The 27,703-nt window shown below is 35.3% G+C and overlaps 1 protein-coding gene and 1 long non-coding RNA gene across 5 annotated transcripts in view; both read left to right on the top strand.

Annotated features, from left to right (window-relative positions):
- The window catches only part of LOC138331433 (uncharacterized), a 44,147-nt gene extending 24,123 nt beyond the window's left edge, over nt 1-20,024 (top strand). For all 4 annotated transcript variants that reach the window (XM_069279041.1, XM_069279042.1, XM_069279044.1 and 1 more), the window contains exons 3-10: nt 1,398-1,475; nt 1,815-1,862; nt 6,534-6,569; nt 6,757-6,812; nt 13,262-13,340; nt 13,846-13,971; nt 17,090-17,173; nt 19,816-20,024. In XM_069279041.1, coding sequence (XP_069135142.1) covers nt 1,398-1,475; nt 1,815-1,862; nt 6,534-6,569; nt 6,757-6,812; nt 13,262-13,340; nt 13,846-13,971; nt 17,090-17,173; nt 19,816-19,959 — 651 coding nt within the window. In that variant the 3' untranslated portion in view covers nt 19,960-20,024. The remainder of the gene's footprint in view (nt 1-1,397; nt 1,476-1,814; nt 1,863-6,533; nt 6,570-6,756; nt 6,813-13,261; nt 13,341-13,845; nt 13,972-17,089; nt 17,174-19,815) is intronic.
- A 5,759-nt stretch (nt 20,025-25,783) lies between these two features.
- On the top strand, nt 25,784-27,294 carry LOC138330827 (uncharacterized). The gene is made up of 2 exons (XR_011209601.1): nt 25,784-25,855; nt 26,753-27,294. It is a non-coding gene; the product is annotated as an uncharacterized lncRNA (long non-coding RNA).
- Nucleotides 27,295-27,703: the final 409 nt, after the last annotated feature.

The raw sequence follows: 27,703 nt of genomic DNA, 5'->3' as shown, positions 1-27,703 counted from the left end.
ACCCCCCAAACACCAAAATATCGCACCTTCGGCGCTCGCATAGCAATTTGCGTTTCCTTTTAGCGACTCCGCGGTCTATAAATGTGTACAAGCTAGGATTCTTCTTAACGATACATGATTTTTTTTATAAAATATATATGGTTGTGTTTTGAATTAAAGAATTAATCTCCTGTGGGTGCGGGGTGAGGAGAGGGGGGGTCCAAATATCTTCCTACGCCACTGAGATACGCTGTAAATGTATCGGCGATTACAAAAAATCAGGCCAATTTTACCGATAAAATATAAGTTGCCTCTTAGTGGCGTTATTACATCTATATCCACTAGCCGGATGGAATTTTCAGCGCCTCCGATTTCGAATTCAAAGATACACTCGGTTATTTCCGTGATAAACAGCCAATGCCGACAGATACAGTTTCTTGATGTGTTTGGCGATATTTTAACGTTGATAAACATTGCCAATATTTCAAATAAAATGTTGTAATTTTGAAAACTTTCTAATTCCAGGTATTAGAACGTTTGTAGGAAGTCCAAAAACCCTACGAAATCTCTGTAAATCTAATGATTTAGTACCTTTAAATAGCGTTTCCATGTCTGGTCATTTGATACTGATTTCGAAGGTCATCTAAAACAGTAGTGAATAGTAAAGGTTTACCTTCTTGCCAAACGTTTACGAGGTAGCTACAATCTTACACAAAATATGGTGTGTTTTTTCAAAAAAATACACTCTTGATCACCCCATCCCCCCGACAAAAGAGTCACGAGGGAATTTACTTACGAGCAGATTCCGAACCATTAACATCTCTATGAAATCTTCTGCCCCAAAGGGTATTTCCAGAAATCTACATTTTATCTGGTTCTGCGATTCGGGGTTACCTATCTTCTGCCCCAAAGGGTATTTCCAGAAATCTACATTTTGTCTGGTTCTGCGATTCGGGGTTACCTATCTTCTGCCCCAAAGGGTATTTCCAGAAATCTACATTTTGTCTGGTTCTGCGATTGGGGTTACCTATCTTCTGCCCCAAAGGTTATTTCCAGAAATCTACATTTTGTCTGGTTCTGCGATTCGGGGTTACCTATCTTCTGCCCCAAAGGGTATTTCCAGAAATCTACATTTTGTCTGGTTCTGCGATTCGAGGTTAGTTATGTTCTTTACCAAACTCCGCATTTTTATTAACACTTTGAATTGAATTACCTAGCATACCCTAGCTAATGAGTAGATAAACAGCAAAGCTCACCAATATATAACGAGCGTTACCTTAAACTTTATGAAAAAATGGGAAAGTATTTGCTTTAAACTCTTTGAATAAATGGGTGACTAAAATGACAAAAGGCATTAAAATGTGACATTTGTGAATAATAAATTTTTGATATAACATCGATTTTGATTTTTGTTGCAGGATAGATTAGACGTTGACCTAGCTGAAATGGGTGAGATAATGAGGACATGCACATATAGACTACCAGTACATCTGTGTGTGAGTAATAGAAAATAACATAAAGTATTAATCCAGTCCTGTATGTATCGAGCATTTTCATTCGATCTCTTTACGTAAAAAGTCGTCAAATTTTGTAATGTTTTCTGTGATTGGCTGATAGAATGGCGTAATGATTTCTTTAAAAAAATCCCCAAATAATTTGAAATTTAAAAAGAAATTTGAATAATAATGATTAACATGAATACATAATTTTGTATTGAAGTTAATGTTAAAATACCACAATTCATTGACCTCAACTGATAGCATTCTAGTACAAAAAGATGAATCTTACTTTTTAAGCGACAATCAATAATAAATTCTATTTTTCCTACGGCATAGCGACGAAAGCAGAAGAAAAGGCCATCCAAAGTGTACGGTTCTTGCGGAGTGAGTACTGAAAACAATTCAGATCACATTTTACAAGCAATACTGTTACAATATTTATCACATTGGTTGTTTGTGCAGCTATGCCATACGACCGTGTCATAAACACCACCAATCGTGTCTGTAATAATACTATTATGACGTCACAATTAGTTATGATGTCATTACAAATACATGATATTTCACAATTGTCTCTGTTGAAGGTAACATCACATCAGACGCATATAACGTTTGTCTTTGATACAAACGAAATTGGAAGATTGAAGTATGTCTCTGTGAATGAAAGTTATATAATAAATATAATCTTACATTCGTGGCCATAGGTAAAATTTATTGGCTTCGTGAATTAATTTGATATGGGTCTTACCTTAAGGCTAATGGCACATTAAAAACTTAAATGATACTTTTTTGTTATTCGACCCCTTTTTAGGTCACCTGAGACGAAGTCTCAAGTGACCTATTCTAATCGCCTTTTGTCCGTCGTCGTGCGTCGTGCGTCGTCCGTCGTGCGTCGTCCGTCGTATGTCCGTAAACAATTTACATTTTCGACTTCTTCTCCAAAACTGCTGAAGCAATTTCAATGAAATTTTGCACAAACCTTCTAAGGCATAAGGCCAATCAAAATTGTGAATTATATGGTCCCCACCCCCCAGGGGGCTGTGGGAGGGGCCAAAAGGGGTAAAATTGAGTAAAATTTCAAAAATCTTCTTCTCTACTCACAGATGTGGTAGAATCAAATACTCTTCATAGATAGAAAGGTCTTAAGATCCTTTACAAAAACTGTGAATTATATGACCCTGGGGTCTCTAGTTTCCCCCTGGGGAGGGGGTTAAGTTTACTATACTTTATATTGAGAAAACACTTTTTTGCGCATTATTTGGTCATTTGTTATAGGAAATGAGTCAAATGTTGTCAGAATTATCAGTATGAGATGGCTATTTAATCGTATTAACAAATTTTCTATGACTGACCCCAGGGGCCTTAGGGGCGGGGTCAAAAGGGGTCAAATAGGCTAAAACTTCAAAAATCTTCTTCTTAAAATCTGGAAATGGTAGAATCAAATACTTTTCATAAATAGAAAGGTCTTAAGCTCCTTTACAAAAAATATGAATTATATGACCCTGGGGTCTCACGTTTCCCCCTGGGGAGGGGGTCAAGTTTACTATAGTTTATATAGGGAAAACACATTTATGAGCATTTTTTGCTCAATTTTCATTGGAAACGAGTCAAACTTGGTTAAAATTATTAGCCTGAGATAGCATTTTAATATCATATCCACATTGGTTCTGGCCGACCCCCTGGGGGCAGAGGGGCGGGGCTAAAAAAAGGGTCAAATAGGCTAAAACTTCAAAAATCTTCTTCTGAAATTCTGGAAATGGTAGAAACAAATACTTTTCATAAATAGAGAAAGGTCTTAAGGTCTTTTACAAAAATTGTGAATTATATGACCATGGGGTCTCACATTACCCCCTGGGGAGGGGGTCAAGTTTACTATAGTTTATATAGGGAAAACACATTTATGAGCATTTTTTGCTCAAATTTCATTTGAAACGAGTCAAACTTGGTTAGAATTATTAGTCTGAGATAGCATTTTAATATCATATCCATATTGGTCCAGGCCGACCCCCTGGGGGCAGAGGGGCGGGGCCAAAAAAGGTCAAATAGGCTAAAACTTCAAAAATATTCTTTTAAAATTCTGGAAATGGTATAATCAAATACACTTTATAGATAAAAAGGTCTTAAAGTTTGTTTATAAAAATTGTAAATTATATGACCCTGGGATCTCCTGTTTCCCCTTGGGGAGGGGGTCAAGTTTACTATAGTTTATATAGGAAAAACACATTAATGAGCATTTTTTGCTGAATTTTCATAGGAAATGAGTAAAACTGGTTAGAATTATTAGCCTGAGATAGCATTTTAATATCATATCCACATTGGTCCTGGCCGACCCCCTGGGGGTAGAGGGGCGGGGCTAAAAAAGGGTCAAATAGGCTAAAACTTCAAAAATCTTCTAAAATTCTGGATATAGTAGAATCAAATAATTATAGATGGAAAGGTCTTCAGGTGTTTTATAAAAAATGTGAATTATATGACCTTGGGGTCTTACGTTACCCCCTGGGAAGGGGTCAAGTTTACTTTAGTTTATATAGGAAAAACATATTTGTGAACATTATTTGCCCAATTTTCGTAGGAAATTAGTCAAACTTGATTAGAATTATTAGCCTAAGATATAGCATTTTAACATCCATATCCGTCCTCGATGACCCCCTGGGGGACCAGAGGGGCAGGACCAAACAGGGTCAAATTGATTAAAATTTCAAAAAATACCTCTAAGTTCACAGGTTTGATGGAAGCAAATACTCTTCATAGTCTAAAAAGGTCAAATTTATAAATCACTGACCAACTTCAAGGCCCAGCAATAGAGCATATAGTGTTTTTATGTCTCTCATTTGTTTTATTATTTGTTTCATTATATATTCTAACTCAGGTGACCGTTAAGGCCCATGGGCCTCTTGTTAATGAAATATGTATTTCTCTGATGTGTTTGATTAAAAATACATTCCTCTGAGATGTCGGTCGCGTTGATGACTCGTTTCGACATAGATCATAAGTCATAATGAGATTTTACAAATACAATTTATCAATATCTGTAGCAAGTTGTCAATTGCAAATTTTCTCCAAAAATACATGTGTATGTTTAGCGGGGGATTTTATAAGAAATGACCAATTTTGCGGCAATTTAAAAAAAATATTTTTTTTTCGCGTTGAGAAGAGCTAGTCTTACCATTTTTAGGCACCTGAGACGAAGTCTCAAGTGACCTACAATAATGTATTCTAATCGCATTTTGTTCGTCGTCGTGCGTTGTATGTCTGTAAACAATTGACATTTTAGACTCCTTCTCCAAAACTGCTGAAGCAATTTCAATGAAAGGGGGCTGTGGGAGGAGCCAAAAGGGGTAAAATTGGCTAAAATTTCAAAAATCTTCTTCTCCACTCACGGATGTGGTAGAATCAAATATTCATATATAGAAAAGTCTCAAGGCCTTCTACTCTACAAAAATTGTTGATTATAACTCTGGGGTCTCAGGTTTCCCCCTGGGAAGGGTTCAAATTTACTCTAGTTTATTTAGGAAAAACACATTTATGAACATTATTTGTTTATTTTTCATAGGAAATTAGTCAAACTGGATTAGATTTATTAGCCTGAAACAGCATTTTAACACCATATCCATAATGATCCTGACCGACCCCCATGTCAAAATGATTAAAATTTTAAAAATCTTCTTCTGAATTCACAGATTTGATGGAACCAAATACTCTTTATAGATTGGAAGGTCTTAAGGCCCTTTACAAAAATTGTGAATTTCATCGCCCTGGGATCTCAGATTTTCCCCTGGGGAGGGGGTCAAATTTACTATAGTTTATATAGGAAAACTCATTTATGAACATTATTTGCTTAGTTTTCATAGGAAATTAGTCAATCTGGTTTAGAATTTAGCAATTTAACGTCATATCCATATTGGTCCTGGCCAACCTCCAGGAGCCAGAGGGACGGGGCCAAAAGGAGTCAAAATGGTTAACATTTCAAAAATCTTTCTTAAGAATTCACAGATTTGATGGAACCAAATACTCTTCATAGATTAAAATGTCAAATTCATAAAATCACTGACGGACCTCAGGGGCCTTATGAGCCAATATATGGTGTTTAAATGTCTGTGTTTCTTTCTGTATCTGAACTCAGGTGACCGTTAATGCCCATGGGCCTCTTATTTACCTTTTTTACTTGTTTTTATTTAAATCAGCATTGCAAAAGTATTTGTAGTTGCATCGTGCTAATATTTGCTGTAAATCTTTAATGGGTTCCTGGTTATTAAAATATTAAGGATAAACGTAACAAATGATACACTTTTGTCATTTTTTTTATATTTAATGATAATTTGAGCACTTTTACTTTTACTGTAAGATGTTGAAAAATAACAAGTTTTTAAAGAGGCAAAAAATATGCACTACGATCAACCTTTTTTCTGATTAAGAAGGAGACATCTTTTCCTTATTGATTTTACATTAATACATACATTAAGGTTTTATACCAGTGCCAAAAATGGCTGAAAATGGTGTCTTTTGCAGCTCAAAATTAAGGGGTAGGGATAGCATATGTTGTTATTCTGAGAAAACAAACGCGTCTTATTATTCATAACTGGTATAACTGGTAAGACCAACGGGAAATAAATTCTGCAAACATCTGTGCATATCAAACACCTCATTAGGAAATTATGGCTTTGAGTGACAAATCGCTCAAAAAAGAGCGCACGGACGAATGTTTTTCTCCCATTTTCTTCGATGGTATGAACTTCTTTTTTCCAAAATTTATTAGAGAAAAAAAGTTTGATACAATTAAATTTTGAGAGGATAAAATCCAGATTCAGTCAGTTTAGATTTTTATACAATTTTAATACCCGGGTATTCTATGATGAAACTATATACATCTAACAAAAATATGAATACTGATAATACAATTTTATTATTAAATGGATATAGAATTATAACTTTCCGTCCTCATAGGTTTGTCATCTTTTGTGTCTTAATGTACAGTAGAATTCCTGTACTATTCGTGTGATTATGCAAATATTTACATAATTATGTATTATCTTTTTGTTTTCCTTCTACTTGGAGACCCCAAAAATGATCTGTACCACACATGCTAATAGGGTATGTATTATTAACGCATATAGTTCTAGCTAATTATGCAAATCAGCAGAAAAAAATCTTTATATTTGCAAATTTGTGATATAAAAGAGTTTTTTACCTGTAATGTAATATCTAAGATGCCATCAAAGATCGTTTAAAATTTCTGTCCTTCTACAAATTAATGCATGTGCGTGTATTTTCGTTGTAGCCACTCCATAAATGCATGAATGAAGTGATTGTTTATAATGACCCCATTCCTACCAGGTAAGTAATATTCTGACACATTATGTGCAATAACCTGGCAAAACTTTTTGACATGTTAGTTTGAAGACAACAACTTGGCTTATTGGTTTGACCTATGTAATCATTGCTCCTGCTTAGCGCTCAGCATAAACGGAGTGGGACGACTAGTTCGCCCTTTGTCAGTATAATGTAACCAGATGGGGTGTATTATTTGGTGTCTTTGGCGGCAAGGCACACGCCCGCATTCCATACACGCAACACTCCGTGTCTTTGGCGGCAAGGCACACGCCCGCATTCCATACACGCAACACTCCGCATACATGGGTACTTGGAAACGTAATAATTTTTGACAGTACTGTCAATATGTTTTCAGCTCTTCTTTGAACTTGCAAAATGAAAACGTTTAAAGTATTGTTATTCTAAATATATTGGTTATTTTTGACGGTAAATTACATATTAAAACATATATTATAAAGCTCTTTTTGATTCGAGAGTATGAAAATTACGGCAAAAATAACTTGAGTGATCCATGCCTCGTTCATGGTTTAATTCACATGAATAAACTGTACTGTACTATATTTCTGTCACACGCGATGACACCAAACAAATTTGAACTTAACACAGATAAATAATCGTTGTCTATAGAAAAATCTTATCAGTCGTAATTGTTTTTGTGTTATGAAGAATGCAGGGTTAGTATCTTAAAATAGGTTTTGGTGATCTTTCACAAAATCTGTAATCGATAAATTCTGGTTTCAGCCCTTACACCAGACTTGGACATTACATGACAGATAGATGTCTGGTTTATAAAGAGCGCAGTAGTACTCGAAAACCTGGAATAAGCCGACACCGTTTGGTATCGGGCCAGGTACTATCCGATTCAAGACAACTTACAAAATATTACCACCGAGAATCGCCACTTACCTTGGTCTTTTCAACAAATGAATAATTTATCTACTCATAATAGCCACCCATTTCATCACGCATGTACGTTCTATTGTGTCAACACAGTAGTTTCTTTTCCGCAACTTTAAATTTCCCTCGTCGTCGTCGCCATTTTCTCGTAGTATGCAAATCATCTTTAATCTCGACGGATTGCTATATTTGGGTAGATATGATATTCATTTGTTGTATAGACTAAGGTTAGTGGTGCTTCTCGGTGGTCAGGTCTGAAAAATCGGACGAGTACAATCTGGTCCGATACCAAACGGTGTCGGCTTATTCCAGGTTTTCGAGTACTACTGCGCTCTGGCCCTAAACCAGACATCTATCTGTCATAATGTCTAAGTCTGGTGTCAGGGCCAGAGTATCTCGGGCTAACAAAATCTGTAATCGATAAATTATAGTTTTCATAGCTATATACCACGTGATACCCGATAACGTTTTTGTGGAACTATTATCTCCAATGGTAATGGACCCACACACACTTTTGCATGTATCGTGTGGTAAATGAATTAGTCCTATTGAGCGGATTGTGGGTACATGTACGTTATGATTTAATAATGATGAAACTCTGTAAACCTCACCGGTTGACTGCCATTTTGCCACTATCTTGAAAGTTATGTATAGCCTAATCTGATTGGTCAGTTGGTTTTAGCTTAGCCAATGAGATTAGGCTATACATAACTTTCAAGATAGTGGCAAAATGGCAGTCAACCTGACCCGGATAATGTTAACGCTGAAAAACGACATAAGGACCACGAGAGGGGGATTTGGACGAACCGTCAAACAAGTAAATACACTTGTTTTCACCTGTTGTTTGTTTATGTCAAAGCCTGTTATTGTAGGCTGCCGTGTGTTCAGTGTAGCGAATAGACATTTTCGTTTGCAAAAATGTTCTCGATCGTGTCCGACTAACAGAAATTCGTCAATTTTTCAAGTTTCGAGGCTGTTTGTGAAAAAAGTAGTTAAGTTCAGTAAGATTTCTTGTTATCATCGTGAAATGTAACATCTTAACTTTCAATTAAGACCAAAGCCGTTGAAATATCTGCTCTGGATATTTTTTACATCACTTTGAACTAAATTACCAATTTTGCGTTACGGAGGAGTTCCTTACCTTTCTCTATATATTAGTCTATAGTGGGTCTTTGACTTATCAGCGTGCTAAATACCTATGGGTATTCCATGTATACGGTGTGTTGCGTGTGTGAAGCGCGTAATCCGTGTTGTTTGGAGGCTGTGGTATATTCGTGCTGTCTCTACTTGTGATAGTGTGTTTTGGGAGGCTGTGGTATATTCGTGCTGTGTCTCCTTGTGATAGTGTGTTGTTGGGAGGCTGTGGAATATTCGTGCTGCGTCTCATTGTGATAGTGTATTTTGGGAGGCTGTGGAATATTCGTGCTGCGTCTCATTGTGATAGTGTATTTTGGGAGGCTGTGGTATATTCGTACTGTGTCTCCTTGTGATAGTGTATTGTTGGGAGGCTGTGGTTTATTTGTATTGTGTCCCTTGTTATAGAGGAACATTTTTATAGTGCTATCTCACTGAAGCATGAAACCGAGGACACCAAACAAGCACACCCAACCCTGGTAGAGTATACTGATGGAGAATGTTGATAATTAGTAGAAAGTTTTAAAAATACATGATTGAGGATGTTGGTAATTAGAAGAAAGTTTGAAAAATACATGATGGAGGATGTTCGTAATTAGTAGAAAGTTTGAAAAATACATAATGGAGGATGTTGGTAATTAGTAGAAAGTTTTAAAAAATACATGATTGAGAATGTTGGTAATTAGTAGAAAGTTTGAAAAATACATGATGGAGGATGTTCGTAATTAGTAGAAAGTTTGAAAAATAGATGTAATATTTTTTTACTAATACTGTAGTATAAACACAGACAAAATACGGAAACAATACTGAACTGAAATAGAACAATTGGAATGGACGTAAAGATTATCTGATCACGCAGAAACCTCCCTGAAGAAAACACCTGCTTTTTAATCTTTCCATTCTTGGATGTGCTAATTACATTACCAGAAAGACAACTAAGTTTGGAATATGGTTTCTTTCCTATTTCGAACAAAGACTTCCCTTTTAAGATGCTCCATCGCCGACAGAGCATACACGATACTCTATTTGAATAACAATTGAGGTATACTCATGTAAATGAATGTCTAATCAACAACAAAATAGTATATAAAATAATTTGCTTTGTTTTTGGTGGATTTGCGATCAGTACATATAGAGCATAGTGCCCTTGACTTTTTTTATCGGGACGCAATTAATTTTTTTAAATATATTTTATCATGAAATTAGAAACTCAAACTTTCCAATGGTAGTATTGGTGTGAAGTAAGTTACTTTTGTGCCTGAAGAAAAGTATTACTTCGTCTACTCCTGCTATTGAAAGTGAAAATATGTTATTGATCAGTTGTGTAGAAAAGTACGAATTCGTCTGCTCCTGTTATTGAAATAGAAACAAAATACCATTAATCAGTGGTAAAAACATCACCCATGGCACTGCATTGGTTTTGGTCTTTGAGATGTAATTTTTTACAAGAGTCTGCAAGTATCTTATTTGATTTTATATCTTCCAATTTAAACTTCTATCTCAGGTAAAGAATGTCGTAGAATGTTGCTGAATAATTTTCAATACCATCCGTTTCTCCGCCTTTGATTCAACAAGCGTAGCTTATCTGAAGTGATGTGAGACACAATGCAATTTTTTTATACCAATTAGCATATTCAGATTGTTCTCATTTAGCAAAATTATGTTCAGTTATGATAGGTAACATACACAAAAAATATGCCATATCATTCGTTATTAGGGCCCCGCATATCCGTCTGTCTATTTGTCCGTCCGTCCCACTGTTTCTTGATACCACTATTTCTCAGAAAGTACTCAAAGTACCTGTCTCACTTTTCATAGGTATGTTCCACAAGTGCACTTCTTGTTCATATTGCATTTTGGGACCAATCGGTCTACAAAATGACCGCCAGACAGCCATCTTGAATTTTGATAGTTGAAGTTTGTTACCGATATTTTCTTAGAAAGTACTGATGGGATCCATCACAACTCTCATAGTTAGGATCCCCTAGGGCCCTTGTTGTGTATATTGCATTTTGGGATCGATCGGTCAACAAGCTGACCACCAGGCAGCCAGATTGGATTTTGATAGTTAAAGTGTATTACCGTTATTTCTCAGAAAGTACTTAAGGTATCTTTTTCAAACTTTGTTTGTAGGTTTCCCTAGGATCCTAGTTGTGCATTTTGCGACCGATCTGTTAGCAAGATAGCCAACAGGCCGCCATCTTTGATTTTGATATTTAAAGTTTAAAAGTAGAGAAAAAAATCCTCTTTCCATTGTCAGTCATACATAATGTATGTCATTCTTTGAAAGGTGCCCTCTGGGATCTCTTATACTATCCTGCCAACAGTCAATTTCAAGTCATATCTTAAAATGTACATTTCATTGACAAGATATTACTTTTAAAGGGACATGAACCTTAAATAAGTTGTTCTGTATGCTTAGATATGGTTTTCAGATGTTTATTGAATATTTTATTACAATGATTGGTTATCTAAAACGACAGGAAAACGTGGGGGAATGCCTATCTCAAAAATGATAAAAAATAGACCGTCATATTCTATTTTTGGGACACAAAACGAAAGCTGGCCGAAAGCGAGGTTATAATGAACAACAAACTTGCTGACATGACAAGGAATATTAGATTTCCACATTTTAAGATTATTTTCTAATTTACGATGGTTGACAAATGAAGTTTAAGCCATATTTGTATAAAACAATTTGTATTTAGCGTAAGAATGATAGGTCAAAAGTCAAACGAGACTTTTCATTCGACAGGGCAACGCGAAGGGAGGTTCCTGACTTATTGCACATATGTACATCACGCAAGTATAAAGTGGGGAGTTGCTCCCGTCTCTTGCATTTCAGTTATCCATTTATATTTACCTACTTTCCAAATCGCGCACGTTACTGACTCTTGACGTACACTGTTTTCTATCGGAATTCGTTTGTTTTCGCTTCACCCACGTTTGTGACCCCCCAATTTGTTTACATGTGCAGTGCATTGTAGGAGGTCACTAAAGTTCAACACTACTATACTATCGTTACAAAATTCGACTGGGCCGGTTCAAAATACAGAAAGATGGAATTTCCATTATAATTTTGTTTGACACATTTGCACAATAACTGATATATATTACTTAGTAATGTATCTGACAAGTCTTAAATATGCATTTTACTCAAATTTACATGGTTTATTTAGGTTCATGTCCCCTTAAGGTTTGGTTTATTACGGTTAACGTCCTATAAAAATCTAAAGTAATTTACGTCCCCATAGGAAATGCGTTGTGTGTGGTTGACTGTACTCTATGTGTGGTATATTACGTAGTATTCATACACAGGTAGGACAGAAAGGTCATGAACTTTACGGTGCAGTGTCTGCATAAAGAAGCTAGTATACATAACGTGATCCATGATATTTGGAACTCAGTCAGTCTGTTTTCATCGATATAATGTTTTTGTTTGATTTTCATACCTACAGGCGAATAAATTTAAGGTATAATTTTTACTCTTCTTCCTATCTCACTTTATTTCCCCAACGGTTCCTCCTTGACACCATCCGCCTCCCTTTTGGCCTTCGGCTGAGCTTGCGCCCTTGTGAAGAAGACTCTGACTTCTGTGCCCTGGGTGAGGCACACCATGGTATATAAAAGTGGTAGTTTCTGCTCCTGCTTACCGGTCAGCGTAAGGATAGTGGCAAGACAGCCCGGTTTGCGTATTGTCAGTATAATTTGACCGGGTGAGGTGTGCTTCTTTGGTGACTACATACTTCAGTGAAATAGCATTATGAAAGGGTAAAGTTCCTCTATTATAAGATACAACATGATTATACCAGTCTTCCAAAACATGTACCTTCACACTTCAGACACGCAAAACACCACATTCACGGGAGGCCGTCCACTTAAATCACCATGGCTGTTAATAGGACGTAAAAAATATGTAAAATACATGTATGGCAATGGCGATACTATCAACCCACAGACAAATAAAGTATTTTTTCTTTAATTTGGTCTATGATACAACATACACCATGCCGTATAAATGCCACATGGTATTTTAAAACATCGGCAAATGGGTAGCTCTCAATACATCGGGCACAGAGACGACCCCCGGCATAAACACAGTAGGGCTCTCAGACGACCCCCGTCATAAACACAGTAGGGCTCTCATGGGTTTATGTCAACACATCAGCATTATAAGAACGAAAGTTGTGCAGAAAATAAATTCATGGATATATGAGTTTATTTCTAAATATCATCCATTTGCGCAACACAGTCCTCTAAAATAGCCGATGAGTGTCCCAGTTTGAGTAGCGTCACGTAAGTACATTTGTTTTCTTAGCGTTTATTGGTCAATTCATTTTAGGAAGCCAATAAATGTAAGAAAACAAAGGTGGTTGTTTTTTCTTGAAGGTTTAACCGTAAACTTCATATTTTTGTTCCAGTGGAGCCCATCGACCAATCTGGCCGGTCTACGGGGAATACTACTACATACCTCCACAAAGATGGTTACATTCACTGGAGGTGAGGCATTTCTGAAATTAAACTGAAAGGACTATGTATGGTTTGGGCCCTATTTGGCTCCCAAATCCCAGATTTATTCGATAAAAGAAATTCAACAAATTTAATCACTTAATGCTAGGTTTGAATGTTTACCAGGGGCCAAAAAGAGACCACAATATGTAATGACTTACGTTATCACAGATATTCCAAAATTACTATTAACATTTATACTGTTTCGCGTTATAATAAGACTAATGAAGGCTTTCGAAACAACACAGAAAGAGAATCAAGCATATGTTGTACTCCGCTCCATGTTTTATTTGATAAACCATTTTGGCCCTTAATGTGTCAACATTATTTTGTCATCTCAATTAAAAAGTAATTTTCAATAGTATTTAATTCTAAGTAAGTTCTAAAAGTTAATAAAAATGATTGTAATAAATATGATAATAAAGCAACAAATTAGTTTAATTAGATGAAAAAGTACATTTAAATGCCATTAATGATACGATCTGATTTGTTGTAGCACGGTGCTGCCGTTTTTCTGTACCACCCATGCGCAGACCTGCATCAGCTCGACATGTTCAAAACTTTAGCTAAGACCTGTCTAAGGCGGCATATCATTACTCCGTACAACCTTACTGACGAACAGGTATCTACTGATATCCCTTTAACGCCTTGGCCTTATTCCGTCTTTGTATATTACTTTGTGAGCACATCTCATCACGTTTTCTCGAAAGACGTGACGTCACAATTAACACTTAATCACAAGGAATAAAAACCCTGTAATGTGTGGATGCAGAAGAGTAAAACAATGAATCCTCATTCACAAAGAGTTTGAATACACCTTGTTTAAAACGTTATTTCCGTATTACAAAACTAAACTAACCCAAATCAGGAGAAGGTTCACTTGTGACAAGGTGCCTAAAATAAAAATGACTGCCCAACTTCCTTAAAACGAATATAGATTGTTTTTTATCTCAAATTTATTGAAAAAAGGTACCGTAATTCCCTGATTATTACTCGCACCGGGGTATAGCCCGCCGTAAGCAAAATGTTAGTATTTACTGAAAATAACACGTTAGTCTATATGTTATAGTGATTTCATTTGGAAATGGGGACATTTACAGACATGTAATGTAATTATTATTGAAATATTATTTGTTTGATAATAGGTTTCAAATGAATGAATATTAGCTCATGTGAAAATACTTTGGTATAGAGGGTAGCTAAGCTTGTTTCCTTTGTGTGCATTTGTATTAGCCTAGAACGTACTGTATAGTTGTTAATGTTCGCGGGTTTAAAATTTCGCGGGTGTAATTTTTCGCGGGTGTAAAATTTCGCGATTTACTGCTTGGAATTTATTCACGGGGGTTTATTTTCGCGAATTATATTTTTTAGCCTTTGAAATCGTCATTCACATGACGTTATGTATAACCAAGATTTTGATAAATGTCTCAAGAGATTAATTGTCGCAATTTTGAATGAACACAAGAATTTAGCGAAATTAAAACCCCGCGAATATTTTTAACTATACAGTACATCTTTTCAAATAGTCATATACTCCGTAGATAACCGCATAAAACTTTTTCTGATGTTAAAAATCGTGTAAACCGCGAGCAATAGTCAGGAAATTACGTATATGGCTAGTTATAATCCATATACATCAAAACCATTTAATTCAATTCGGAAAGAAATGTATGACAACATTCAATACTTATACATCGAAGCTTGATAGCGCATAATAAAAAACGTCACTACCAACTAGCATGTTCTTGTTTAAGAAAACATTTATAGTGTCGCTTGAAGAGAAATATAATATTTTATTGCCGATGACACTTTAGATGTTCCAATGCGTGATAGCTTACGGCCACCATGACAGAAAAATTACAAATTTTGAGAATTTTAGTTCTGGGTTGAAGACCTTGTCAATATAACCCTAACATTTATGACCTCTTCTGACTTACCTATTACGATGTAAAGACAACAGTTTTATGTGACAGGATGTTCCCCTCCTTATTTGGTGACATACCTGTATGTGATGACGTAAATTTTCCTATTGGACCTCACACAGCCCAGTGAACAACAGATCACATTTTACAATATTACATGACGTTACCTCTAAGTCGCTAATGTGTTCTAACACAATCTCACTTTGTAATTTGTAGATGATATGCGTAACTTTATTGGTCGACGCAACTTGTGATCAATATATTAACAATGTAGGTCAACCACATGACGTTATGACCATTTAACAAATTCTGGGTGTTAAGCATATGGCATATAGAGTTTATTTTCAATTGTAGTTAGAATCAATTAACACACGTTATCAGACGACAGCTGTAGATTTGGCATTTTCTTGCACTGTGTTAATATTGTTTATCAAAAGAACAATTTTGGTCAATCAAATGAAGTTAAGGCAATTTATCAATTCAATGTTGTTAGCAGGTGGCAGATATTTCATATTATTAGGATAGATAATCATCTATATTATATATATATATATAAAAACACAACTATAAAACAGTTTTTTCTCCTAGCGCTTTTCGGCTCATGCCGGTCTTCAGGGTTTGATTCAAACCCTGAAGACCGGCATGAGCCGAGAAAGCGCTAGGGAGAAAAAACTGTTTTATAGTTGTGTTTTTTTATGTATATGGAAACCATCACATGGACATTGTTCTTTTTTATTATATATATATATATATATATATATATATTATCAAAAGTACAGCTCCAGATCTTGCTGTTTCATTTTTTATTATTATTACTATATTTCGTCTATTGAAGTCATCAAAATTTATTCCTACTCGATACGAATAAAAAACCTCCTCGAAACTTCATTTATGACATATAATGTACATGTATATCTTATATGCAAAGAGACGGGTGTATATATAATGTTATTCACAGGGAAAATTCTTTATTTAAAAACCATCAGAATCCACATATGCAATGACGCTTTAATTAGGGTCATGCATGTAGGGCGTTAGATTTGTTCTTGCTGCCCCTTTTGCACGACTAAATTTAGGATCTTATTGTTTGTTTCTCTTCTCTCTGTCTGACATTCTTCTTTCTGTCGTCTGTTGACACCGCCTCACCTATAGGACTCGCCCCTGTGAGGCAGGCTCTGGGTTCTGTCCCCTGGGCGAGACACAGCAAAGTCTTTAAAGGTGGTAGTTTCTGCTCAGCATTAACGGAGTGGGACAACTGGTTCATTATTTAATGTTTACTGATTAAATAAACAAAAACCGGATTTTTGATGTATTGACAAGGTTCTTTATGATTGTGAATAATTATTTTGTCTTTGTTCTGATACTAAATACTACTTTTTATTGACCGATTAGTGTTCGTTATACCTCTATGAAGAAAAACATCGCAAATGGCAAGGAGACCCGACGTTATCGTGACGTCGCAATACCAACATCGATGTTAGGAAATCAATTTTGAATCGTACGTTTAAAACGTATTTGATTTTATCAATTAGCCTGAAAAATTTATTATAAGAATTGATGTCACTATTTCAAAAGTTATGGAATTAATGTGTGTGCAAGCTTTTCTGAGAATCTGCTACGAAAATTCAAACACATGTAGTTTGCTAACAAAATTTCTTTTATTCCCCGATGAAATTAATGATAGTGACAGCAAGGCCTAATTATATAGATAAAGTAACATTAAGTTAGAACAGTCGTTTTTTATTTTCACTTTTAACTAAGTATCTGTTTTTATTTTGAGCATACCTTTGTTAAAATGTGACGTTTCTATTTTCATAGCCATTCGCTATACTAACATGGACATGTCGGCTGATGTTGGACAGAGTGGACACAAATATACCTGCGGCAGTTGAATTCATCAGGGTAATTATATATTAAAAAATTGAAACTATTAATATGAGTTACCGATTCACATATTCTTCAATGTTTATCGTGTATAGAAAAATCTCCTCAAGAAATGTAAATATCCGTATTCATGACATGCATGAAATATTTTCTGTCGTAAAACTTCAGGGGTACGTCCTCTAAAAATAAATAGGTCCTTACTTTTTTTGTCATCTGACCCGAAGTGTTAGGATTACATATAGTTATCGTGCTTCGTCGGTCGTCGTGCGCCGTGCGCCGTGGTCCGACCCCTTGGGGCTGAGGGGTGGGGCCCCAAAAGAACAAATTTTCTTAATTTTAGCTTTAAAATCCTACTTCTCCTTCATCCTTCGAAGGATTTCATCTATATTTGGTGTGAAACATCATTTGGGAAGGACAATATTTTTTTTGTATAAATGAGCCTGGTCCGACCCCTAGGGGCTGAGGAGGTGGGGCCCAAAAAGGGCAAATTTTCTTAATTTTAGTTTTAAAATCCGACTCCATCATTCTTGGATGGATTTCATCACTATTTTGGTGTGAAACATCATTTGGGAAGTACAATCATTTTTTTTTATATAAATGAGCTTGGTCTGACTCCTAGGGGCTGAGGGTGACAAGGGTTCATAGACCTCCCCTCGAATTCTCATGGAGAAAATTTCTTATTTTAAGCTTTAAAATGGTGGCCAAAGACAAATTCTACTCCTCCTTCATCCTTGGAAGGAAGGCAACCAAATTTAGTTTGAAATATTGTTGGAAAAGGGTAATCATATTTTATATAGATGAGTCTGGTTTGACCCCTAGGGGTTGAGGATGGGGCCTAAAAAGGAAAAATTTTCTTAATTTAAGCTTTCAAATACTACTCCTCCCTCATCCTTGGATGGATGGCAACCTAATTTGGTTTGAAACTGTTTTGGGAAAGGGCAATCATATTTCATATAAATGAGCCCACTCCCACCACTAGGGCCTCAGAGGGCGTGGCCCAAAAAGGGGAAATTTTCTTAATTTTAGCTTTAAAATCCTACTTTATATTTTATATAAAGTTTTTTTCCAAGATGGCCGCTGGTCCATTTCCTGTTTTAAGGTTTCGGTCTCCGATTTCTATATGGGTTTAAAGGAATGGCGAACAACATGCAAACATTTTCGTAAAGATTTTGGTATTCCAAGATGGCCACTGGCTCGTTTCCTGTTCTTCAGGATTAGGTCTCCGATCTCAATAAAAATTAGTCTATAGGAGTTTTAAGTGATGGCGAACAACATGCAAATATTTTTAAAGATTTTGGTATTCCTAGATGGCCGCTTGGCCAACATCCTATTTTTTATATTTAGGTCTCTGATTTTTATGAAAATTAGTATATAGGGGTATTAAGGGATGCTGATCAATATGATAAAAATTTTGAAAGATTGTCGCTGGGCTAACTTCCTGTTTTCAAATTTTTGTCTGCAATTCATTGAATATAAAAGTACCTCAAAATTTCTTCCAAGATGTTCATAATCTGTTGAACTGCATTCTTGATTTGTTGCAGGTGGTGATGGGGAGGGGGAGGGAAAGGGTCGTTTGGGGGATTATGTAATGGAGTCCATTACAATGAGTACTTGTTTTAGCTTTAAAATCATCCTCCTCCTTAACCCTTGAGTGGATTTCATCCATATTTTGTGTAAAACATCATAGGGGAAAGAATATCATATGTTATATAAACGAGTTAGGTCCGACCCCATGGCACAGAGGAGCGGGGCTCAGAAAGGGGAACTTTGATGAAATTTGGCTTTAAAAGCCTACTTCCCCTTGAGTGGATTAATGCATCCATATTTTGTGTGAAACATCACTTGGGAAGGACAATCAATCATATTTAATATAGACGAGTTGGGTCCGATCCTTGGGGACAGAGGGGCGGGGCTCAGAAGGATGAACTTTAGTTAAGGACAATCATATTTTATAAAGGACATAGGTAAGACCCAAGGGGCTAGAACGGTGGGGGTCCAAAATGGGAGCTTTGCTAAAATTTTGCTTTACAATCTGACTCCTCCTTTATCCTTGAATTGGTTACAACCATATATGGATGAAGGGCTACCAAGTTTGTTCAACAAATGACATTTACCTATTACAGAAATTTACATATTCAACTTAGGAGTTCCTTGTATTGTTTATACCAATTGTTAAGCGCTAACTTATACTGTGACTTTACGATTTTTTCAATAACATAATAGTCGTCCACTGGTGTTTTAACAAACAACAGTTTATAAACGAATAATGAAATGGAAATATACATTTCATGCATATATAAAGAGAGCTTATATCCGTCTTTGAGTAATTAACATTTATAAAAAATTAACTGAAAGTTACAAAGGTTCACGAAACATTAGTAGTAATAAAAGGAATACACTGTGATTCAATTATTATTTTTATAAAAATTTTATGCTATCAATTGTTTACACTTATTATTATATGCATTATTGAGAAACAGTACTAGTACCCCAAAAAGTGTATATATTGTATTAATTTGTTTCCATATTTTACAATCTGTTTTTGTTGTTATTTATTTATTTTTATTATTTAGTTTTTGTTTTTGTTATTTATCGTTTTTGTGGGTTTTTTTTATTAACATAACTCGTTGTGACTAATCTGGGCCCGTTGACTTTTTCAGAACACTGCATTAAACACTTACGAAAGCAAAGTATACCAGGACGGCAAGTACAATTTTCTTTTGAAGAGAACTGCCCAGACAGTCACAGACAGACATGATTCTGAAGTTTGTCCTAGTTACACACCCGAGAGAGACTCCAAATGATGAAATTGGTATATACTGTATATGTGCATATACACAGCATGGAGAACTTAAATAAAAACTACTAAAGGGTCTAGATTATTCGTTATGTTTTACAGCCTTTTCTTCATCCTGTTTAGATACTTACATAATGGCACGTTACTTAATGACTTAAATAAGCTACAGTGAGCAGTATTTTGCATTTAACAATGAAATGCCTACAAAATGATAAAAAAACTAACTTTACTCTAAATGGTCCATACACTACTGTGATGTGCATATGTCTCAAGTGATATGTTCTTATCGCCTTTTGTAACATTTCGACTTCTCCTTTAATAACGCTCGACCTTGCAGGTACGCTTACGTGTAGGGCGTTAGATATGAGATTGGTTCTGAGTTCTGTCACATGACCGAGACACACCAAAGTCTTAAAAAATTGTAGTTTCTTCTCTGCTTAGCCCTCAGCACTAAGAGAGTAGGACGACTGGTTTGCCCGTTGTCAGTATAATGCGACCGGGTGGTCTGTGTTGCTTGGTGTCTGTGGCAGGATTCTTTAGTAATATACATCTAGCACTATTAAAAAGGCAAGTGTTCCACTATACAAGACCAAACCAAATCATCTAAAACTACTGACGCAGATTTAAGTTTTTATATGGCCCTAACCCACAGGCAGATTGTAGAAGGGGGTCAAAAGGAGTCAAAATGACTCAACAAAAAATCTCCTCAACTCACAGATGTAATAGATACTGATTATTGATTATTTATCAATATTTATAAAGTATATGCGTGTATATTCACTGCTTATTTCTATGACAACATTTCAAACATCGAATACTCGTTATATATCAAAAGACCAATGTGATAAAATCACTTCAATTTCATTTTGTATTTAAAAACAACTTGAATCTTTTCGTCATATTTTTGGCAATATATAAAAGTATATGCTCATCCTCGTCTTGACTGTCTTCAGGTTAAATAACCTGATAGGTAGAAGAGGTCAATATAGTGTTCACACGTCTCCGTTTTATTATGTATCATAGCTCAGGTCACCGTTAACGCAAACGTGTTTCTTGTCTGTTTAAGATCATTTAAGGCTCAAAAGTTCCCTTCCTGTCCAGGATGATACAACAGTGTTCCTATCTTCACCATCACAACGTCAAAGGTTATTTCATCTCTCTATTTTCTTAAAAAACTAATTATCAGCGCTAAGTATTTTCGCATAAACGTTCACACAGTATCCAGATTAATTTTTTTCTACATATTCTCAATGTTAGATAGAGTTGGTTTACTTATACCCGCATAAGATATAGGGGTTTCCCATTGCGTGACTGTTGTTTATCTTGTTTATCAAACTCAAGTTAGTTAATTTTTGAGAGAAAAAAAAACCACGAGGTTTATCGAGTCTTTTAAATAATGAAAACAGAGATATTACATAGATATAATAAATAACAGTCAATTCTCTATCCCTCAATTTTAACTCTATATTTTTACTGTGATGAACATTTCTCGTCTTCATTCAGGGAAACTTATAACTATATAACACTCAATGTGTTAAGATATCTTTCCGCCATAAAATATAGTGCCTGAATAGAGAATCAATAGTATATTGTTTAAGACTTTGAATTAGCAACTACATGTTATACAGTGAATATCATGATGTGTAAAAGAAAATATGCAAAGAAAAGTAGTTCAAAGTTGAAAACCATCAACAGATGGTAAAGTTGACAAATCACGGAGTCAGATTTTAGCGGTTTTGTCTAAAAATGAGAAAAACGTGCTAAATTTTAACAGGGTTTGAATTCCGATAAAATCAAACAGATCAAAATTACTTGAATCAAATGACGAGTTCCCTGCACCCGTTTGGTTCCGAGACTATTATAATGGAGGCCAAGATATATACGATTAAGGCTTATGAATGTCCAAATACATGCTGGATGTCTTAAACGTCACAACAATACCATAAGTCCTCATGAGGTGACACAATTCCAATCAATCGATTGGTTTTCAAATAATTTAAAAAGGGATTTATTTGTTCCCGCGAAAGGTGTGTCACATGTTCTCATATCACCTTTCTCCAATGACGTAATATAATCTCGTACTTTAATATCAAGCGGTGCTCAGTATGCTTGATATTACGTTTTCTATGACGTCATTGTCATGCTTAATGAAATCTTAAAAAAAGTTTTGTAGTGATTTAATGTCAGTGACGTCACTACTGTTTAGCACAGCTTCACCTCAACTCAACTCGATCTATTAATTAATCAATGACCTCACCGGCGAATATTTCTTTTCTTTGACGTCAAACCACATAGAGCCATATTAATAATTCACGACATGATATTTACATGTTTTCACACCAAGCTTCCCCATTATCACCTTACAAGAGGATACAAGGCAATTTTTCCCTAGAAAGGATAATGTCTGATTTTTCAATAACGTTGGAATAAATAAAACTAAAATATAACAATCACTAATCAGACTGTAGTTGGTATATGTACTTTGCAGTTTTCTTTGCTTATGTGGAGTTGTTTTTTAGCATAACCATTTTTTCCAGTGATTGAAAAATATTGGAAGATGTCGGGAGATGTTATCCACAAGTCTTCTACGTCTGGAAAATATCTCTACAGTGGTTGAAATTTTTTCCATCAAGATGTTTATGTTCCGTCTTAATTCAAATTGCTGGTGATAAAAATTGACGGGAGGAACGCAAATCATTCATTTTTTGCTCGTTTGTGATGCATTGTGTAGAATCTTCCTAAAACGATCCATGATATTTTTTTCTCATTGTTTGATTCAAAACTGGCAATCGTGTTTAAGAAATATTGTAAAAACCTGAATGGTCTGCTTTCTCTGGGGCGCTTTGCTTTCTTATCATGTTCAGGATACATCAGTAAGAAGTCATTTTACGGACTGTTTTCATTTATTTCATTATTCTTGACTGATTCCGAGAAGTACAATATCAATCTTTATTAATGGATGTATGTCCTCGACGTCACAGCAACTGCTTTATGTCCTAGTTTTATTTACGTTCGTTGCACTTTCTGTATGATCGGGTGGTGTAGTGGTCAAGCCACTCGCCTTTCGCCTACCCGGCCAGGGTTCATCTTTCCGATTACGTGGGTTTTCTCCAGGCATTACTCCCACTCAAAGGCCCCTCGCGCGCTTTCATCCGTGTCATCGAAAGTGATTTGTATAAGTTGTACAACTTGTTTCGCAATCAATGTAAAATAAATGAAATTGATATTATAAACTTTCTGTATTTATATAAGATAGGTTTTATCTTATGCTTATTCCATGTAGTGGAACATAAATGAGGAAAATCGATTTCATACGAAAACAGATCATCGTGCATGTAGCCTTGTACTGTACATTACACGGTTTCATGCATACACGGAAACACACACACAGTTTTTTTAATTTTTATGACACTATTTGCGGGTCAAGTGATCAGGATATACATGGTTTCTTCAAGAATCATTTCTTTATAGTTTTTAGCTTAAAAAATATTTATGTCTATGCAAAACGTCGCATGAAACAGTACGGAACTCGTTTATTTGACTGTCTTTAGGACAATGGTTTCCTATAAACGTGTCATTTTCTCATACCATATTTCTTCTATGGTGTCATATAAACACAGTACGATTTCGTATGACCTCACTATTTTACCTGACATACTTTAAGATCGAGCGGTGCTGATTCTGTTTTATAAGGTCATCTAACCCAAAGGGTCCGAATTTTCTTTTACATTTTTAACTTCTTTCCCAAGTTCTATCAGTACGATTTGGCTGAAACTTACCCGAAGTGATCCTGACATGGTCCCGACAAAGTGCTGTTATTTTTCGGGTCGATCCGAAACCCAAGATGGCCAGCATGACACCATATCTTATTAATTTCCTATATGACTGTTGCCATTGTAGACAGATGACCGTTAAGGCCCTTTGGGCCTCTTGTATCACCTTACTCCTATGACATAGTATAGGCTTGGGATGACCTCGTATTAAATTATATATTTTTATATCAAGCGGTCAAGGATGTTTTTGTTTGATATGACCTTAAAAAACATATTTTGAAATGATTTAAATGGCAATGCCGTCACGGCTACTTAGCACGGCTTCATTTTGCCTCGATCTGTTAATTTATTAATGAAATAACGTACATCTCACCGGCGAATGTTACTTTTCTTTGACGTAATATCAATTACAGCCTTATTAACAAGATAACGTCGGATTTTTCCATTACGTTGAAATCAAACTTGAATAAAACATTAAAGAGTTAGATTGTACTTCGTATAAATTATTTAGAGTTTTCTTTGCTAATGTATATGCTTAATCTCGCATTATTTTACTCATTTGTAAATGTTTAAAATTCTTCTAAAACAATCCTTGACATTTTTATTTATCATTCTTTGATTTGAAACTGGCAACCGTTTATAGAAATATTGTTAAAACTTGAATTGTGAGGCGTTTTTCATTCTTAACATGTTCACGATATACGAAGGATGTTCACAATTAATGGCTTATTGTTCAATAGCTCGATATGCACGTGGTGCATGATAAAAAAACAATAATAGCTGTATATCTTTATTCAATACATACACAACGGTGTATAAATGTTCATGTGAGACTACATGTAAGACAATATTCGCCATTTGAATACACAGTCATTGACAACTGCAGTAAAAATGTTGGTAGAAGCGTCGACAAACAAGATGAAAAACGAACTTACATTAAAGCTCGCTTATTCTTTGAAGAAGTGAAGAATGAAACATCTACTTATTTTGGACCTTCTCTTGCATCTTATGACACAGTTTGGCGCCGAAAAAAGAAATTTGAGTCCTGTGTAGAGTCCATCGTAAATGCACCGAAATCAGGTAGGCCAAAATATGCATCTTGTAAAGAAATAATATCCAAAATGAATGAAAATCATTGAGGGAATTGCCAGATTTACAGTTCGTGATATTTTACGAAAGGTAGGCATATCAAATCAATGGTTAACCATGTTTTAAAGAAACATTTGAAAGCGCAAAAAATTTCTTCCAGGTAGGTTTCACATCTGTTGTTTGACAAGAAAATGGGACAAACACCCAATAATTGCAAAACGTTCTACGAGTACAAAGAAGGTTTTATATGCAATCTTCTGCATTTCTAGCAATGGGGAGTCCTTAGAGGTCATAAAATGAGTACTTTTGGGCTAACTTGAACTGTTCAAATAGATAAGAATGAGGAATAAACCAGAGTTACATACAGTACGAAGATATGAAAGATTAATAGAATCGTTCACTCCCTTTGGGGTGAGACAGAAGAATCTTAACCTGAGGGGTAAGATTCTTAGTTGTCAAAAACACGAGGCTTTGCCGAGTATTTGACAGCTTAAAAATCTTATCCCAAGGAGTTGAGATCTCCTGTCTCATTCCTACGAGGGTGAATGATTCTTTTTCTCTAACCCGGTGACAACTTTGTATCGCTTATAAGTATATCACTTACAATATATGTAAGCAAAGTAGTTTTATCGAAAATGAACACAAAGATTAAAGGCCCTTTGGGAAAAGAAAATGAAAAAAGAAGTCTATTTGAAAGGGGCAACTAGTAGTACTATCGATATGCAATTTTTAAAGAAAAGTGGGCGGTGGGCAGTTTCAATGGATTTTTTAACAATAGCCTGAACACCACCTTTAAAGAAGTTGAAAACATCAATGTCAAAAATGATGAAGTCCAGTTACCATCATTTAACATATGGCGGCAGACAGTAGAGGAAGTTAAATCATTCAGCCAATAGAATCATAAACTGTTAATGAAGCGGATAACTATAGTGCGAACTTATAAACGGTAACTGTTATAACGCACAACAGCTTCTTTGCTCTGAAGCGCGTATCTAGCAAGGCAAGAAGAAATACAAAGAGACCATGACCGCATTTTGCAAGGTAAGGCTTTGGTTTTTTCCAACAATAAAAAACAACTTTTTCTTGAATTTTGTATGCCATTAATATTATACGATAGGAATTAGGGCTGCTAAATATCTATCGCTTTCTTCAATAGTCGACATTGGAAATGGGAATATAGAATTTTTCTTCCACAATGGTGAAAAAAATCAACAATTTACTTCTTTATGTGTTTGGCTTGTGACTGGAATATTTATTTACTATGTATATCTTCGAGACCTAATTTATTTTTTTCATAAATATTAGCCAAAAGAAATAATCACTGTCACAATAATGTGTCACATACATATCAATTTTGTTTAGAATATCGCGTTCCAGAAAGTACCTAGTAATGACGTTAATCTTGACATCATGGATTCTGTAAAAACTATTAGTTTTAGGAACGATCGACACTTTAATGAATATTTTATTATAGCCTTTATCTGCATATGTTCATTAAATTGTTAGTATTTGCTCCTGCTTTGCGCTGAAGAAGTTTTTTTTCTTGAATCATAGTTGAGAATCAAAGAAAATGAACCGAGCTTATAATCGCTCAAGCCTTATTATCAAAAACATGAAATATGAAAACAATGGCGAAACCTTTTATACCATTTCTAGAATACTATATTTCTTCATTTCTCTCGTGTTTTATGCGATATATGTGATACATGTGATGACAGCGCCATTTTCAGGATTTCTCTTATTTCCTTTAACTAACTTTTACAACGCAATTTTATGGAATTTTTCATTCGTTCTATTATTTTTTACAAAAATTACTAATTGTCTAATTTTTACATTATTTTAAGATTCTCTTGTTTCGCATAAATTTTTACAACGCCATTTTAAGGAACGGTTTTCGCGTCTCTGAATTATTATTATATTATAACGTTTGTGTTACAGATGTTCATTTTGATGGTTCTGACGGTCGTTTGTACGACTATCCAAGTGCATTCCCTCCCAGTGCCATCGAGACCACCTAGGAATGAAACTCCAAGTCTGCCTGACATTGAATACAATAACTCTGTCCCTGCACCATGTCCTCAAACCAATACTGAAGAAAACATCCGCCGAAAAAGAATGGTTCTGTGGGTAGCTTTAGACGTTCGCCACTTATTCCCAAAGGGTAAAAAGCATGGACACCACACACGGAAAGAGCAAAAAGAAAATTATACCAAGGACAACATGCCGTTTAGATATGGCAAGAAATAAAAGCAATGTAGACATCAGTTATCCTTATCTATTGGGAAATCTCGAAACGGATTACAAGGATGTCACTGTAGAAAATAATGTCAACTGTAAAATTAATGTCATAATGTATGGTACTATATCAAACGTACACCCTACTACAGAAATCTGAAGAAAATTAAAGAAAATTAAAAACAAAAATAAATTGTGACTTGTATAGCTGTCAAAGGCAAAATAATAAATTACCTTGTATTTAAGTTCTGTTTCTGTTTTTTGTTTTTATTTGTAATATCTAGATATTGTGAAATCGCTTTCTGTGCAGAAGGGTTTTTATCAGTTTAACGTCCTATTAACAGCCAGTGTCATATAAGGACGTGCCAGATTTGATGGTGGAGGAAAGCCGGAGTACCCGGACAAAAACCACCGACCAGCGGTCAGTACCTGGCAACTGATGAAAATTTGAAAATATTTTAACTCTGCGTCTGCAGGGGATATAATCAAGAATTTAATTTTAATAAACATATAGGCATTTTAAGTGCGGAATTCAACACAAGATGGAACCCCCCCCCCCCAGCTAAAGGTTTAGCATCATTGCTACAACTCAGAATACAATTAGTATCAATGTTAAATTGATTTTGCTGGTTGATTTTGATATTATACATTTTG

The sequence above is a fragment of the Argopecten irradians genome, chromosome 9, assembly GCF_041381155.1.
Source record: "Argopecten irradians isolate NY chromosome 9, Ai_NY, whole genome shotgun sequence".
In the NCBI taxonomy this organism is placed as follows: Eukaryota; Metazoa; Mollusca; class Bivalvia; order Pectinida; family Pectinidae; genus Argopecten; species Argopecten irradians.
This window is presented reverse-complemented; position numbering and strand designations above follow the sequence as displayed.